This window comes from Staurois parvus, unplaced genomic scaffold, assembly GCF_062004578.1.
Source record: "Staurois parvus isolate SC_StPar_1 unplaced genomic scaffold, SC_StPar_1.0 ptg000080l, whole genome shotgun sequence".
Classification (NCBI taxonomy): domain Eukaryota; kingdom Metazoa; phylum Chordata; class Amphibia; order Anura; family Ranidae; genus Staurois; species Staurois parvus.
The window spans coordinates 6247603-6266123 of NW_028317876.1; the positions used below are offsets into that span (position 1 = coordinate 6247603).

General features: G+C 46.1%; 1 protein-coding gene across 1 annotated transcript in view; it reads right to left on the reverse strand.

Annotated features, from left to right (window-relative positions):
* Positions 1 to 985: 985 nt before the first annotated feature.
* Positions 986 to 18521, reverse strand: part of CFAP96 (cilia and flagella associated protein 96) — a 37698-nt gene continuing 20162 nt past the window's right edge. Inside the window, exon 8 of the mRNA XM_089669603.1 lies at positions 986 to 1163. Coding sequence (XP_089525729.1) covers positions 1115 to 1163 — 49 coding nt within the window. The 3' untranslated portion in view covers positions 986 to 1114. The remainder of the gene's footprint in view (positions 1164 to 18521) is intronic.

Genomic DNA, 18521 nt, shown 5'->3' on the forward strand with positions numbered 1-18521 from the left:
GTTTATAGCGTGAAAAATAAAAAGCGCACAGGTGATCAAATACCACCGAAAGAAAGCTCTATTTGTGTGAAAAAAGGACATAAATTTCGTTTAGGTGCAGCGTTGCATGACCGCGCAATTATCAGTTGAATTAGTGCAGCGCCGAGTAGCAAAAAGAGGACTGGTCATTAAGGGGGGTAAATCCTCAGGAGCTCAAGTGGTTAAAAGAAGCATTCATTTACTTACCTTTGCAGCAGCCTATTTAAGAAAAAGCAGCAGATTCTCCGGTCCTTAGCCCATGCAAGCATTCAGCCATCAGATGAGTCAAGGGATTTCTACTTGGCTATCTTAAAGTGGAACTTTACTCACCTCAGCTCCAATGATGAGGTGTCTCACTGCTCCCCGACCGGCTGCTGACATCTTCAGGCAGGCGGCTTCTGGGTCTCGATAACTGGCCTCTGTCAGTGGATAATGTCACTCCCGCGCATACATGGGAGTTCAGTCATATTCGGCATTACCAAATGTGTATAGTGAGCTGCGCATGCGTGGGTCACTGTATAGGGGCGGACAGGCATGTAACTAACTTTAATGCAAAAGAGACAAAGCATGTCTCTTCTGCATTAAAATTCCTGCCTGTTCACCATTTTTTTTTTTAACCTAAAGTTCCACTTTAACATTGGCTTGTACTGTATGTCACTATAGGACAGGTGGAACCACAGTTCACAGGACACTAAGGTTCCTGTGAACAGGGAATTCAATAAAGGCCTGAAATCCAAAAGTGGAATTGCCAAGAAGTAATTTCACCATTTTGGAAAAGATATTTGCAAATATTCTATAACATAATCTGAAATCTTACCTGTCCTTTGTAACCCAGTGCAGTCAGAACTTCCTATAAACTTTTTTTTTTTCCACTTTGGTGATTCAGACTGTCAGTTGTACAAATGCTTATAGCATTTATAAGACAACAAATAAAAAATACATTTATATTTTAAATTAATGGAAAACCTTTGTATATTTCATACCACCAGCAATGTTTATTTAGAAAAATAAAAACTGTACAGAGGACTATTATGATTGTCTTAGTGTTATCAAGTGAATATTGGCGTTAAATTCCACAGCTTCGGCTTGTCAGCTTTTAGTATGATGTTAGGTTCACAGTCTTGTAATTCACTGGATTCAGTGACCTAAAGAGAATTGTACAATTAATCCAAATAGTTGAACATATATGAAAATATTGGTTAAACTGATAAATCAGAATATATATATATATATATATATATATATATATATATATATATATATATACATACATACACATACACACACATACTTTTTTTTATTGCCAAAAGTATTGGGACACCTGCCTTTACATGCATATGATCTTTAATGGCATCCCAGTTTTAGTTTGTAGGGTTCAATATTGAGCCCACCCTTTGCAGCTATAACAGCTTCAACTCTTCTGGGAAGGCTGCCCACAAGGTTTAGAAGTGTGTCTATGGGAATGTTTGACCATTCTTCCAGAAGCGCATTTGTAAGGTCAGGCATTGATGTTGGACGAGAAGGCCTGGCTCTCAGTCTCTGCTCTAATTCATCCCAAAGGTGTTCTATCGAGCATGAAATTGTCCAAAATGTCCTGGTATGCCGACACCCTAAGGGTCCCCTTCACTGGCACTATGGGACCAAGCACAACCCCTGAAAAACAACCCCACACCATAATCCTCCCTCCACCAAACTTTATACTTGGTAAAATGCAGTCAGGCAAGTACCATTCTCCTGGCAATTGCCAAACACAGACGTCCATCGGACTGCCAGAGAAACGTGAACGGTCACTCCAGAGAACACATGTCCATTGCTCTAGAGCCGAGTGGCGTCGTGCTTTACACCACTGCATCCGTCGCTTTGCATTGACCTTGTGATGTAAGGCTTGGATGCAGCTGCTCGGCCATGGAAACCCATTCCATGAAGCTCTCTACACACTGTTGTACTAATCTGAAAGCCACATGAACTTTGGAGGTCTTAAGCTATTGACTGCAGACAGTTGGCGAATTCTGTGCACTGTACGTTTCAGCATGCTGACGCCGCTCAGTCATTTTACATGGCCTACCACTTCCTGGCTGAGTTGCTGTTGTTCTCAGTTGCTTCCACTTTGTTAAAATACCACTAACTGTTGACCATGGAATATTTAGTAGCAAGGAAATTTCACGGTTGGACTTATTGCACAAGTGGTAACCTATCACAGTACCACACTTGAATTCACTGAGCTCCTGAGAGCGACCCAGTCTTTAACAAATGCTTGTAGAAGCAGTCTGCATGCCTAGGTACTTGATTTTATACACCTGTGGCCATGGAGGTGATTGGAACACCTGAATCCAATGGTTTGGGGAAGTGTCCCAATACTTTTGGCAATATAGTGTGTGTATATATATATAGTGACAGTGTGGTGACCTGTCACAGTGTACAAAGGATATTTCACCCGGAATTCTCAACAAAGCAGGTTGAGGGGCTCCAGGGTACTTGTTTAATGCAGAGGAAACTGGCTTTTCACTTTCCTCATTTGGTTGTAAAGTCCATTTTGGGACCTGAAGCCTGGAGATTTCAAAGTGATTTGGGAGGGATGAAATCTCCAATCCTCGTACCAGGTTTTGGGAATGGCCAGGAGACTGATTGGTCAGGTGTGTGTGGGCTTCGTCTAGAGTCAGGACCAGGGTTCTGGGCTCCACCCTCCCGAAGAGTCCATGTGGGTGCAAGGGAGCAGCCACAAATGTGCATAGTGGCACAGAGAAGTCTGACAGAGGGCCCAAGCCTGTGGGCTGGAAAAACAGGAGTGCTGAGAAAAGGTGCTAACCCAGGTACAATGTGTTGCATGTGATGGTCAAGAGGACCGAGGCATGAAGCCTGAGCAACGGTGCTGCTAAAGAGAGCCAGGAGGCTGAATCTTTGTTTCTGTTTGCATTGATGGTGGATACCCCTGCGTGGGAAACCTATGGTGTATGGAACTTTCTTTTAAATAAAACTGGGCAAAAACGGCCTTTAAAAAAGAAGGAAGTCAGTGACTGTGCTTCAAAAGTTCTACTCTTAGTGCTAGTTCCCACAGTATGTAAAGTTGTGTTCAAAATAATGGCAGTGTGTTGAATAAGTGAATAAAGCTCAAAATCCGTCTAAAAGCCTTTATTTCCATACACACAAATGCATTGGGAACACTACACATTCTATTCCAAATCAAAACATGAAGAAAAATATATCAAATTTGTGTTGTTCCTCTAAAAAAATTTAAGAAAAGTGAATATTAGACTGTTCAAAACAATAGCAGTGTTTGTATTCTTCTTTACAAACTCAAACATTCACTATATAAACTGAAAAATGTTTGAAGATTTTGCTTTCCTTAGAATCACTAAATTAATATTTAGTTGTATAAGCACTGTTTCTGAGATCTGCTGTACATCTGTGTTGCATGGAGTCAACCAACTTCTGGCACCTGTGAACAGGTATTCCAGCCCAGGATGATTGGACTACATGCCACAGTTCTTCTCGATTTCTTGGTTTTGCCTCAGAAACTGCATTTTTTATGTCACCCCACAAGTTTTCTATTGGATTAAGATCCTGGGATTGGGCTGGCGGCTCCATAACATCAATCTTGTTGGTCTGGAACCAAGATGTTGCACGTTTACTGATGTGTTTGGGGTTGTTGTCTTGTTGGAACACCCATTTCAAGGGCATTTCCTCTTCAGCATAAGGCAGCATGACCTCTTCAAGTATTCTGATGTATTCAAACTGATCCATGATCCCTGGTATGCGATAAATAGGCCCAACACCGTAGTATGAGAAACATCCCCATATCATGGTGCTTGCGCAACCATGCTTCACTGTCTTCGCAGTGTACTGTGGCTTGAATTCAGTGTTTGGGGGTCGTCTGACAAACTGTCTCCGGCCACTAGAACCAAAAAGAACAATCTTACTTTCATCAGTCCACAAAATGTTGCGCCATTTCTCTTTAGACCAGTCAATGTGCTCTTTGGCAAATTGTAACCTCTTCAGCACGTCTTTTTTTCAACAGTGGGACTTTGCGGGGGCTGCTTGCAGATAGCTTGGCTTCACATAGGCATCTTCTAATTGTAACAGTACTCACAGGTAACTTTAGACCTTCTTTCATCTTCCTGGAGCTGATTGTTGGCTGAGTCCGCGCCATTTTGCTTATTCTTCTATCCATTCGAATGGTAGTTTTTCGCTTTCTTCCACATCTTTCAGGTTTTGGTTGCCATTTTAAAGCATTTGCGATCATTTTAGCTGAGCAGCCTATCATTTTCTGCACTTCCTTGCTGACAACATTTGCTGCCTTCCTTCCTTAAATAAGGGCAATAATTGCCACCTGTTTTTCAAAGAATGAATGACCTCACTAATAGAACTCCACACTGCTATTATTTTGAACATGCCCCTTTCAATTAGTGATTCAATTACACAGAATCAGTAGCATGCATGTCATGACTGTTGGGTCTGTTGGATTTCTATTACTCTACTACACCTGCTAGTAAATTATTTGCCATGTAGAAATATCATTTCTACCAAAAACAGTGATTGATCAGGTTAGTGATGTCTGACTGCTATTATTTTGAACACAACTGTATGTATATATGTGAGGGGTGTACCCGCTGCTGTGAGATAGTGTGTGTGTGTGTGTGTATATATGTATATATATATATATATATATATATATACATACATACATACATACACACAGTGAAGGAAATAAGTATTTGATCAGTCTAACAGATTATGCACTGATTTTCATGTTTATGAGGGAAATAAGTATTTGATCCCCTTCACAAAACATGACTTAGTACTTGGTGGCAAATCCCTTGTTGGCAATCACAGAGGTCAGTCATTTCCTGTAGTTGGCCATCAAGTTTGCACACATCTCACAAAGGATTTTGGCCCACTCCTCTTGGCAGATCATCTCTAAGTCATTAAGGTTTGGTGGCTGACGTTTGGCAACTCAAACTTTCCGCTCCCTCCACAGATTTTCAATAGAATTAAGGTCTGGAGACTGGCTAGGACCTTAATGTGCTTCTTCTTGAGCCACTCCTTTGTTGCCTTGGCCATGTAATTTGGGTCATTGTCATGCTGGAACACCCATCCACAACCTATTTTCAATGCTCTGTCTGAGGGAAGAAGGTTCTTGCCCAAGATTTGATGGCACATTGCCCTGTCCATCATCCCTTTGATGCGGTGCAGTTGTCCCTTTGCCTTAGCAGAAAAACACCCACAAAGCAGAATGTTTCCAACACTGTGTTTGATAGTTGGGATGGTGTTCTTGGGGTCATAGGCAGCATTCCTCCTCCTCCAAACACGGCGAGTTGAGTTGACACCAAAGAGCTCAATTTTGGTATCATCTGACCACAACACTTTCAACCAGTCCTCCCCTGCATCATTCAGATGTTCAGTGGCAAACTTCAGACAGGCCTGGACATGTGCTTTCTTGAGCAGAGGGACCTTGCGGGCACTGCAGGATTTCAATCCTTGTCGGCGTAGTGTGTTACCAATTGTTTTCTTGGTGACTGTGGCCCCAGCTACCTGGAGATCATTGACAAGATCCTCACATGTAGATCTGGGATGATTTCTCACTGTTCTCATGATCATTGACACTCCACGAGGTAAGATCTTACATGGTGTACTAGACCTAGGGAGACTGACAGTGGTTTTCTTTCTTCCATTTTCAAATGATTGCACCAACTGTTGTCACCTTCTCACCAAGCTGCTTGATGATAGTTTGGTAGCCCAGTCCAGCCTTTTGTAGGTCTACAATCTTGTCCCTGACATCCTTGGACAGCTCTTTGGTCTTTGCCATGGTGGAGAGTTTGGAATCTGATTGTTTGATTGCTCCTGTGGACAAGTGTCTATTATACAGATAACAAAATGAAATTAGCAGCACTCCCTTTAAGAGACTGATTCTAATCTCAGCTTGTTACCTGTATGAAAGACACCTGGTAGCCAGAAATCCTGCTGAATGATAGGCGATCAAATACTTATTTCCCTCATAAACATGCAAATCAGTGCATAATTTGTCAGACATGATTTATTTTGAATTTTTTGTTGCTGTTCTGTCTCTCAGTGTTACAATACACCTACCATTCGATTTTTAGACTGATCATTTCTTTATGAGTGGGCAAACATTCAAAATCAACAGGGGATCAAATACTTATTTACTTCACTGTGTGTTTGTGCGTATGGCATTTTTTTTTCAGGTCTGTTTACATTCAGCTGTCAGCGGGAATACCCTGCTGGCAGCAGAGGTGAGTCACTGGTTGTTAACCACCTCCCGCCCGCCATATAGTAATATGACGGACGCAAGGTGGTTCTCTCGTTCTGGGAGGACGTCATATGACATCCTCCCATTCTCAGCGTGCAGCACGGCGATCGGCGGTGCGCTGTGTCCCTCGGACACAGCGGATCACCGATCACGAAAAGAGCCGAAGATGTCGGCTCGGTCATGTGATCAGCTGTGTCCAATCCAGGGGCGGACTGACAACTCATGGGGCCCCCGGGCAAAAGGGGATCATGGGGCCCCTGTGTCCTTGCCCAAGCTCAAAAAGCCTATGAAAAAGGTACCAGGGGCATCTCATGGGGCCCCCTACTGGCCTCGGGCCTTCGGGCAGTGCCTGAGTTTCCAAATGGTCAGTCCACCCCTGGTCCAATCACAGCTGATCACATGTAAAACAGGGAAATGCCAGTTATCGGCATTTCTCCCCTCTCGAGCTGTCACGCTGACAGCTTGAGAGAAGAGACGGTAATCGGCTTTCCGCGGAGGGGACATGTACACTGATCATCAGGGCACTGATGATCAGTGTGCTCTGATGATCAGTGTAGCCCCAGCAGCGCCACCTGTCAGTGTCCATCAGTGCCTTGTGTCAGTGCTCATCAGTGCCATATCAATGCCACATATCAGTGCCTACCAGTGCATATCAGTGCCACCCATCCGTGCCAGTCAGTGCCACCTATCAATGCCAATCAGTGCCACCTATCAGTGCTGCCAATCAGTGCCGCCTAACAGTGCCAGTCAGTGCCGCTTAACAGTGTCATGTATCAGTGCTGCCTTTCAGTGCCCATCAGTGATGCCTACCAATGCCCATCAGTGCCACCTACCAGTGCATCCTCATCAGTGCAGCCTAATTAGCGCACATCAGTGAAGGAGAAAAATCACTTATTTACAAAAATTTTATAACAAAAACTAAGAAAAAAAAGTTTTTTTTTCAAAATTTTCAGTGGTTTTTGGTTTGTTTAAGAAAAAAGAAAAACCCAGAGGTGACTAAATACAGTGGGGCAAAAAAGTATTTAGTCAGCCATCTATTGTGCAAGTTCTCTCACTTAAAAAGATAAGAGGCCTGTAATTGGCATCATAGGTAGACCTCAACTATGAGAGACAAAATGAGAAAAAAAATCCAGACAATCACATTGGCTGATTTGGAAAGAATTTATTTGCAAATTATGGTGGAAAATAAGTATTTGGTCACCTACATACAAGCAAGATTTCTGGCTCTCACAGACCTGTACCTTCTTCTTTAAGAGGCTCCTCTGTCCTGCACTCATTACCTGTATCAATGGCACCTGTTTGAACTTGTTATCAGTATAAAAGACACCTGTCCACAACCTCAAACAGTCTCACTCCAAACTCCAATATGGTGAAGACTAGAGATGAGCGAATCGAACTCGGCGAAGTGGAATTCGTTTCGAATATTAGGAAAATTTCGATTCGCGTCGAATCCGAAAATTAGCAGACTTCGGATGGAATCGAAATTTTTCCAAAAATGGCGGCGACATGTGCGGCGACGGAGCAGGGATCTCTGGGAAGGCGCGCAGACAAGGCGCGCTGACCCATAATGCATTCATTCATGACATGTGATCGCATTAGCCAATCAGCAGCCAGCCAGCCAGCACTGTGTAATGGTGGAGCTATAAATTGCGGCCATCTTACAATTCTCCATTTGCCTCTGGTCATTCAAGAGAGACAGATCTCTCTGTATTAGGGACACAGAATCGTTACTTAGGGACACAGAACCGTTACTTAGGGACACACAATCGTTACTTAGGGACACAGAACCGTTACTTAGGGACACAGAATTGTTACTCAGGGACAGACACAGAATTGTTACTCAGGGACAGACACAGAATTGTTACTCAGGGACAGACACAGAATTGTTACTCAGGGACACAGAATTGTTACTGAGGGACACAGAATTGTTACTGAGGGACACAGAATTGTTACTGAGGGACAGACACAGAATTGTTACTCAGGGACAGACACAGAACTGTTACTGAGGGACACAGAATTGTTACTCAGGGACACAGAATCGTTACTGAGGGACACAGAATCGTTACTCAGGGACACAGAATCGTTACTCAGGGACACAGAATTGTTACTCAGGGACACAGAATTGTTACTGAGGGACACAGAATTGTTACTCGGGGACAGACACAGAATTGTTACTGAGGGACACAGAATTGTTACTCAGGGACAGACACAGAATTGTTACTGAGGGACACAGAATTGTTACTGAGGGACACAGAATTGTTACTCAGGGACAGACACAGAATTGTTACTGAGGGACACAGAATTGTTACTGAGGGACACAGAATTGTTACTGAGGGACACAGAATTGTTACTCAGGGACACAGAATTGTTACTCAGGGTCAAACACAGAATTGTTACTGAGGGACACAGAATTGTTACTGAGGGACACAGAATTGTTACTCAGGGACAGACACAGAATTGTTACTGAGGGACACAGAATTGTTACTGAGGGACGCAGAATTGTTACTCAGGGACACAGAATTGTTACTCAGGGACACAGAATTGTTACTCGGGGACACAGAATTGTTACTCGGGGACAGACACAGAATTGTTACTGAGGGACACAGAATTGTTACTGAGGGACACAGAATTGTTACTCAGGGACACAGAATTGTTACTCAGGGACACAGGATTGTTACTCGGGGACACAGAATTGTTACTCAGGGACAGACACAGAATTGTTACTGAGGGACACAGAATTGTTACTGAGGGACACAGAATTGTTACTGAGGGACACAGAATTGTTACTGAGGGACACAGAATTGTTACTCAGGGACACAGAATTGTTACTCAGGGTCAAACACAGAATTGTTACTGAGGGACACAGAATTGTTACTCAGGGACAGACACAGAATTGTTACTGAGGGACACAGAATTGTTACTCAGGGACACAGAATTGTTACTCAGGGACACAGAATTGTTACTCAGGGACACAGAATTGTTACTCAGGGACACAGAATTGTTACTCGGGGACAGACACAGAATTGTTACTGAGGGACACAGAATTGTTACTGAGGGACACAGAATTGTTACTCAGGGACACAGAATTGTTACTCAGGGACAGACACAGAATTGTTACTGAGGGACACAGAATTGTTACTCAGGGACAGACACAGAATTGTTACTGAGGGACACAGAATTGTTACTGAGGGACACAGAATTGTTACTGAGGGACACAGAATTGTTACTCAGGGACACAGAATTGTTACTCAGGGACAGACACATAATTGTTACTGAGGGACACAGAATTGTTACTGAGGGACACAGTAACAATTCTGTGTCCCTCAGTAACAATTCTGTGTCCCTCAGTAACAATTCTGTGTCCCTTAGTAACAATTCTGTGTCTGTCCCTGAGTAACAATTCTGTGTCCCTCAGTAACAATTCTGTGTCCCTCAGTAACAATTCTGAGGGACACAGAATTGTTACTGAGGGACAGACACAGAATTGTTACTGAGGGACAGACACAGAATTGTTACTGAGGGACACAGAATTGTTACTGAGGGACAGACACAGAATTGTTACTGAGGGACACAGAATTGTTACTGAGGGACAGACACAGAATTGTTACTGAGGGACACAGAATTGTTACTGAGGGACACAGAATTGTTACTGAGGGACACAGAATTGTTACTCAGGGACACAGAATTGTTACTCAGGGACAGACACAGAATTGTTACTGAGGGAAACAGAATTGTTATTCAGGGACACAGAATCTTTGAATTAAAGAGTATGTCAGACAACATGCAGAGGAGTGGCAGAGGAGGCAATGTTTTAGGAGCGAGCAGACGTGGCAGCAGAGGAAGGGGTCGAGGCAGCACTAGTCGCAGCCAGAGGCCAGTGCCCCCGGTGTCATCCAGCGGTCGTGTCTCCACCGACAACCCTGCCGTCATCGATTGGTTGGCTCGGTCGTCTTCCTCTTCCCAGGTCACCTCTGACACCTACAGCCAACGGTCGGTGGGTACGTCAGACACAACCGTTAGTTGGCATGGCCCGGGAGCAAGCCCACTGAAATCACGTGTCCTCTACCTGCCCCTGTCCTTTGGTGTTCCCTCACCAAGCGAAGTATCGCATGCTGTGGGCTCAGCCCCACTGTACAGTGAGGAAGAGCTAACAGAGGGCGGTCAGGAACGGGGGGAGACATCCGCCTCTTCAGCAGCCAGGCGAAGAAGTACTGGCGAGGAGAGTGGCTCGGTAGCCGGTCTAGAGACAGGTCTGTCTCCTGACCCACACGCAGCCGAGGGGGCTAGTAGTGAGGCGGAGACCCTAATTGATGATGATGAGGCTGATCGCACTTGGCAGCCTCGTCGTCATCAGGCTATTGCTTCCGCATCATCAGGAGAAGAGGGTGGCAGCTTGGCAGCGAGCAAAATAGTCGGTGGGTTGCCCAGGAGGCAGCAGGGTCGCAGCAGTGTCAGTGGAGGCAAACGGCCACGGAGTACAGCACCAGCTCCACTGCAGCCTACCACCACGGCCAGTAGTGGTGCCGGTGTGCACGGAGGAAGTAGCAGTCAGCCAGTGAGGAGTAGCGGGGGCAAAGTTTCCTACTCGGCGGTGTGGCAATTTTTCGTCAAGCCGCCCGAGGAAGTAAACGTAGCCGTATGTCGACTATGTGGCCAGAAAGTCAAGCGTGGCCAGGGAGCCCATGTCTCCATCGCCACACTCTGCCATGTGCCACTTTCAGGTCTCCTCACACTGCTGGTGTGTTCCATTTTGTCATAGGGTGCTGGCAGATTACGGGCCTCCCATTGCTGCTGCCAGGCCCGTAATCTGCCATGGGCCCCTGTACCGCCTCCTCATGCTGCTGCCAGGTCCAGAGTCTCTCATGGGTCCCTGTACGGCCTCCCATTGCTGCTGTCTCCATCGCCACACTCTGCCATGTGCCACTTTCAGGTCTCCTCACACTGCTGGTGTGTTCCATTTTGTCATAGGGTGCTGGCAGATTACGGGCCTCCCATTGCTGCTGCCAGGCCCGTAATCTGCCATGGGCCCCTGTACCGCCTCCTCATGCTGCTGCCAGGTCCACAGTATCTCATGGGTCCCTGTACGGCCTCCCATTGCTGCTGTCTCCATCGCCACACTCTGCCATGTGCCACTTTCAGGTCTCCTCACACTGCTGGTGTGTTCCATTTTGTCATAGGGTGCTGGCAGATTACGGGCCTCCCATTGCTGCTGCCAGGCCCGTAATCTGCCATGGGCCCCTGTACCGCCTCCTCATGCTGCTGCCAGGTCCACAGTGTCTCATGGGTCCCTGTACGGCCTCCCATTGCTGCTGTCTCCATCGCCACACTCTGCCATGTGCCACTTTCAGGTCTCCTCACACTGCTGGTGTGTTCCATTTTGTCATAGGGTGCTGGCAGATTACGGGCCTCCCACTGCTGCTGCCAGGCCTGTAATCTGCCATGGGCCCCTGTACCACCTCCTCATGCTGCTGCCAGGTCCAGAGTCTCTCATGGGTCCCTGTACGGCCTCCCATTGCTGCTGTCTCCATCGCCACACTCTGCCATGTGCCACTTTCAGGTCTCCTCACACTGCTGGTGTGTTCCATTTTGTCATAGGGTGCTGGCAGATTACGGTCCTCCCATTGCTGCTGCCAGGCCCATAATCTGCCATGGGCCCCTGTACCGCCTCCTCATGCTGCTGCCAGGTCCAGAGTGTCTAATGGGTCCCTGTACGGCCTCCCATTGCTGCTGTCTCCATCGCCACACTCTGCCATGTGCCACTTTCAGGTCTCCTCACACTGCTGGTGTGTTCCATTTTGTCATAGGGTGCTGGCAGATTACGGGCCTCCCATTGCTGCTGCCAGGCCCGTAATCTGCCATGGGCCCCTGTACCGCCTCCTCATGCTGCTGCCAGGTCCACAGTGTCTCATGGGTCTTTGTACGGCCTCCCATTGCTGCTGTCTCCATCGCCACACTCTGCCATGTGCCACTTTCAGGTCTCCTCACACTGCTGGTGTGTTCCATTTTGTCATAGGGTGCTGGCAGATTACGGGCCTCCCATTGCTGCTGCCAGGCCCGTAATCTGCCATGGGCCCCTGTACCGCCTCCTCATGCTGCTGCCAGGTCCACAGTGTCTCATGGGTCCCTGTACGGCCTCCCATTGCTGCTGTCTCCATCGCCACACTCTGCCATGTGCCACTTTCAGGTCTCCTCACACTGCTGGTGTGTTCCATTTTGTCATAGGGTGCTGGCAGATTACGGGCCTCCCATTGCTGCTGCCAGGCCCGTAATCTGCCATGGGCCCCTGTACCGCCTCCTCATGCTGCTGCCAGGTCCACAGTGTCTCATGGGTCCCTGTACGGCCTCCCATTGCTGCTGTCTCCATCGCCACACTCTGCCATGTGCCACTTTCAGGTCTCCTCACACTGCTGTTGTGTTCCATTTTGTCATAGGGTGCTGGCAGATTACGGGCCTCCCATTGCTGCTGCCAGGCCCGTAATCTGCCATGGGCCCCCGTACCGACTCCTCATGCTGTGACGTTGCAACAAGGTGGAATTCAACCCTACATATGTTAGACCGCCTTTACGAACAGCGAAAGGCCATCACCGATTTCCTGATGTTACAAGCGGATAAAGGTACTCCCCTGTGTAACTTAGATGTCAGCCATTGGCAGCTCATGCGTGACACCTGCCGCTTGCTCAGGCCCTTTGAGGAGGCCACGCTATTCGTGAGTCGGCAGGACTATGGGATGAACGACGTCATTCCTCTGTTGCACGTCCTGGAACAAATGCTGTTAACAATGGCTGGTCAGGGTGCGGTAGACGTGACGCACAGATCTCAACGCCACATGACCCCTGTGGAGGCAGGACAGGAAGAAGAGGAGGAGGTAGAGGAGGACATTGGTGCTCAGGAATTATTGAGTGAAATGGGTGGTTTTTCCACTCAGCGGACAGGAGTGGAGGAGCAGGAGCATCTGCAGGAGGAGGAGGAGACAGAGGACCCAGACGCACCGTGGCAGTATGCTGTGGAGATGGAGGCAGGGAGTCCCTCGCATTCCTTGGCACAAATGGCCCATAGCATGCTCGGTTGCTTGCGTAGCGACAGCCGAATAATAACCATCAGACAGAGGGATGACTTTTGGCTGTCCACCTTGTTGGACCCTCGCTACCGTTCAAAAATGGTGGCCTTTTTCACACCTGCTGAGAGGGAGGCCAAAATAAAGTACTATAAAAAACACCTATGTAGTCAGTTGGTCTCTGCCTTTCTGCGCCAACGTCCATCCTCAGACACTGTGGGCCCTGTGCGCTCGCGTTCCACTGCCATGGCAGCAGGGGAGCGGTGGGGTGGTAGGAGCAGTGGCAGCTCCACCAGCAGCGGCTGCCTCAGTCTGCAGTCGATGATGAGTAGCTTTCTTCACCAGCGCAGTGAGGAAACTACTAACCAGCCGCAGCAGCAGCAGCATCAGGTGGACCTGGAGCAGGACCTCAAACAACAGGCTTGGGCCTACTTGCACAGCACCCTGCCAACCGAGGTAGACAATCCCCTTGACTACTGGGCAACGAAACTTGACCTTTGGCCCCAACTAGCTGAATTTGCCCTTGAAAGGCTGTCATGCCCGGCCAGTAGCGTGGCATCGGAGCGCGTGTTTAGTGCGGCAGGAGGTATTGTAACTCCGCGGAGGACACGACTGTCCACCCAAAGTGTGGAGAGACTCACGTTTGTGAAAATGAATCAGGCGTGGATTAGTCTGGATTTCAAACCACCAGTTCCTGACACAACTGACTAAATCCGCCATGAATCATGCCCCAAACATGTGCCACTTTCAGGTCTCCTCACACTGCTGGTGGGTTCCATTTTGTCATAGGGTGCTGGCAGATTACGGGCCTCCCATTGCTGCTGCCAGGCCCGTAATCTGCCATGGGCCCCTGTACCGCCTCCTCATGCTGCTGCCAGGTCCAGAGTGTGTCATGGGTCCCTGTACGGCCTCCCATTGCTGCTGTCTCCATCGCCACACTCTGCCATGTGCCACTTTCAGGTCTCCTCACACTGCTGGTGGGTTCCATTTTGTCATAGGGTGCTGTATGGCCTCCCATTGCTGCTGCCAGGCCCGTAATCTGCCATGGGCCCCCGTACCGACTCCTCATGCTGCTGCCAGGCCCGTAATCTGTCATGGACCCCTGTACCGCCTCCTCATGCTGCTGCCAGGTCCAGAGTGTGTCATGGGTCCCTGTACGGCCTCCCATTGCTGCTGTCTCCATCGCCACACTCTGCCATGTGCCACTTTCAGGTCTCCTCACACTGCTGGTGGGTTCCATTTTTGTCATAGGGTGCTGTATGGCCTCCCATTGCTGCTGCCTCCACCGCCACACTGTGGCTCCACACTCTGGTTTTGGCCCCGTGACTGCCCAAATGAGTGAAGTGTGCGGTGATTCTAAGATCGACGGCACTCATCTGCATGTCATACTGACTGACAGTATTATTTCTCTTCCCCAGCAGACTCCAAGGGCATTTAAATTAAAGGTACAGTGTTCTGCACTAATATAAAGGCTCTCTGAAGCCTAGAAACACCCTTTTATAAGTTAAATTCGCAGCGAATATATTCGCCTCGAATCGAATTTATTCCTCGAATTCGCCGAATCAGCCGAATCGAATTTTTGAATACTTCGCTCATCTCTAGTGAAGACCAAAGAGCTGTCGAAGGACACCAGAAACAAAATTGTAGACCTGCACCAGGCTGGGAAGACTGAATCTGCAATAGGCAAGCAGCTTGGTGTGAACAAATCAACTGTGGGAGCAATAATTAGAAAATGGAAGACATACAAGACCACTGATAATCTCCCTTGATCTGGGGCTCCACGCAAGATCTCACCCCATGGGGTCACAATGATCACAAGAACGGTGAGCAAAAATCCCAGGACCACATGGGGGGACCTAGTGAATGACCTGCAGAGAGCTGGGACCAACGTAACAAAGGCTACCATCAGTAACACACTACGCCTCCAGGGACTCAGATCCTGCAGTGCCAGACGTGTCCCCCTGCTTAAGCCAGTACATGTCCGGGCCCGTCTGAAGTTCGCTAGAGAGCATTTGGATGATCTAGAAGAGGATTGGGAGAATGTCATATGGTCAGATGAAACCAAAATAGAACGGTTTGGTAGAAACACAACTCGTCGTGTTTGGAGGAGAGAGAATGCTGAGTTGCATCCAAAGAACACCATACCTACTGTGAAGCATGGGGGTGGCAACATCATGCTTTGGGGCTGATTCTCCACAAAGGGACCAGGACGACTGATCCATGTACAGGACAGAATGAATGGGGCCATGTATCGTGAGATTTTGAGTGCAAACCTCCTTCCATTAGCAAGGGCATTGAAGATGAAATGTGGCTGGGTCTTCCAACATGACAATGATCCCAAACATACCGCCCGGGCAACGGAGTGGCTTCGTAAGAAGCATTTCAAGGTCCTGGAGTGGCCTAGCCAGTCTCCAGATCTCAACCCCATAGAAAAGCTTTGGAGGGAGTTGAAAGTCCGTGTTGCCCAGCGACAGCACCAAAACAGCACTTCTCTAGAGGAGATCTGCATGGAGAAATGGGCCAACATACCAGCAACAGTGTGCACCAACCTTGTAAAGACATACAGGAAACGTTTGACCTCTGTCATTGCCAACAAAGGATATATAACAAAGTATTGAGGTGAACTTTTGATATTGACCAAATACTTATTTTCCACCATAATTTGCAAATAAATTCTTTCCAAATCAGCCAATGTGATTGTCTGGATTTTTTTTCTCATTTTGTCTCTCATAGTTGAGGTCTACCTATGATGCCAATTACAGGCCTCTCTCATCTTTTTAAGTGGGAGAACTTGCACAATTGGTAGCTGACTAAATACTTTTTTGCCCCACTGTACCACCAAAATAAAGCTCTATTTGTCACAAAAAAATGATAAAAATTTCATATGGGTACAGTGTTGCATGACTGCACAATTGTCATTCAAAGTGTGACAGCGCTGAAAGCTGGAAATTGGCCTGGGCAGGAAGGGGGTATAAGTGCCCTGTAGGCTAGTGATTAAAGACGTTTGCTGACGGATATAAAAAAACTGGTAAACAACTGAACTGATATAAACTGAATTTATTTTTTCTATGAAAAATTTAACTGGATGATGCCAGTGTGAAATTAGACTGATGTTGACTGTTCAGACTTTGTCCAAAAGCCAGCATAGCAATGCCCCAGTAACGAAAAAAAAAAGTAACTAAAGATGAGCCCAGAACATGCTTTGCTTGTAGTGCCATTCTTACCCTTTGGCTTCAGTTCTTTCTGGGTTACTGACTACAAACATTACTCAGATAGTATTCAAATCAAGATTTCTGACTTTGCTAATGTGTTTTTCCAGATAAAATCATGAAGTTGTGAAACCAGAGACAGCCAGCCAACTTACATTTTCAGAAGGCATCCTGCAGTAGCAATTTACTTATTATACTGCTTTCATTAAAAGTTCCTATTAAAGAATATGTAAACCCAACATTTCGTATTCTTGATATGTGTCTGTTGTACCATGTACTTGTATAAAAAAAAAAAAAAAAAGTATCCTGTTCTGTTTGTTTTACTTTCTTTGTGCGAAATACCTGGTGTGCCTGTCAGTCACTCTACTTTCCTATTTAAAAAATTAGCACACTAGGCAGTACAGCATAGCATGGTTAGTTTTCTAGCTGTGCTGAGAACATAGTCTGCTCTCCTGCAATGATCAGGCTTGTGCTGGAGAGAGAGAGAGAGAGAGAGAGAGAGAGAGAGAGAGAGAGAGAGAGAGAGAGAGAGAGAGAGAGAGAGAGAGAGAGAGAGAGAGAGAGAGAGAGAGAGAGTAAATTAAAAAAAATCTTACTCTAGAGCTAGCATCTGAACAAAACAGTTTCTTAATATTGTGTATTCTTTGGGGTCAGAGACTAAACAAGCAATAGTGTAGGCTGCACAGTGCTTTGTTTGTTTTGCTCATACAACCTTCACTTAGGCTTGTTTTGTGGGGAGGAGTCAGATTCTAAAAGGCCCAAAAACTGTGCTCAGTTGCTGTTCGAAAGGTATCTAGAGCGGTATTGTTTGGGGTCAGAGATGGATGTGAACATTTGTTTGTATCCTGTAATGCACAGTGCAATATACTGGCAGAAAATAAAGAAACAAAAATGACTCATATTGGGAACAAGTATTCGACTGGCACCAGATTCCACTAGTGGCAGGGTTTAAAAAATGTCCTCTTTATCTAATATACTATATGTATAAAATATTTACTTTATATAAATAGTAGAACAATTACTAACTATTAAAAGTTTAAAAATGAAAAGATAAAATATTCATATGCAATATCTCATATTTGCTATTGCTTAAATAAGAGTATACATGGATGTAGAATAAAAAAAGTAATCCTTAAAACTTAAGTATATATAAAACCTCTAAAATATATATTTACACAGAACTAGCATACATACCTAAATCTACCTTGATATCCACCTCCAGTAATCCCTTACATAAGGATGTCTATATACAGTAACTACTATGTAGATTTGTACCCATGTTCTATCCAGGGGGCATTAGTCACTCCGTATCCAAAAATCAACAACGGCTGGATTTCTTATTAAAAGTAATTATATTCTGCAGAGAGGATTGGTATCTGGCTGTGCTATATGGAAGTAGTGTCTGGGTCACAAGGTTAGCGAAGCAGAATTACAATTCTCTTGGCAGGTAGTCTTTACATAAAAGCAAAATTGTGCATAAAGCTGTGTACCTGGATTACAACTTTAAACCAGACACATGGTATATTCAAGTGTAATATCATTTACAAATCTGTTACTTTAAAACTGAGATGGAGAGCTAGGGGCAGAGTGATAAAACGTGTAACTGCACCAAAGTTTAAAATACTTGAGGTGGAACCACACTGCACCTGAGCACCACAAACCAAAAATGCTATTTTATTAATTTTTAATATTCAAAGCAAACTCACCCATCCATACATGTCTCCATCATTTATTTTGTTGAGAAATCATTTTGAAAAACACCCCTCTAGCATTTCTGGCTGTGGCCATCTTGAGTAAGGGCAATGATTCATACTTCCTGGAATCCATTTTCCCTTAGCTCAGGTATGCAGGCTTAACTGAGACCCCCCCCTTCTCCTGAAGACTCATGGGATATATGATATTGTTTGCCTAGGCCTGGAAACCAGGAAGTAACTGAAGAAATGTAAAAAAAAGTTTTAAACAATTAAATATAATA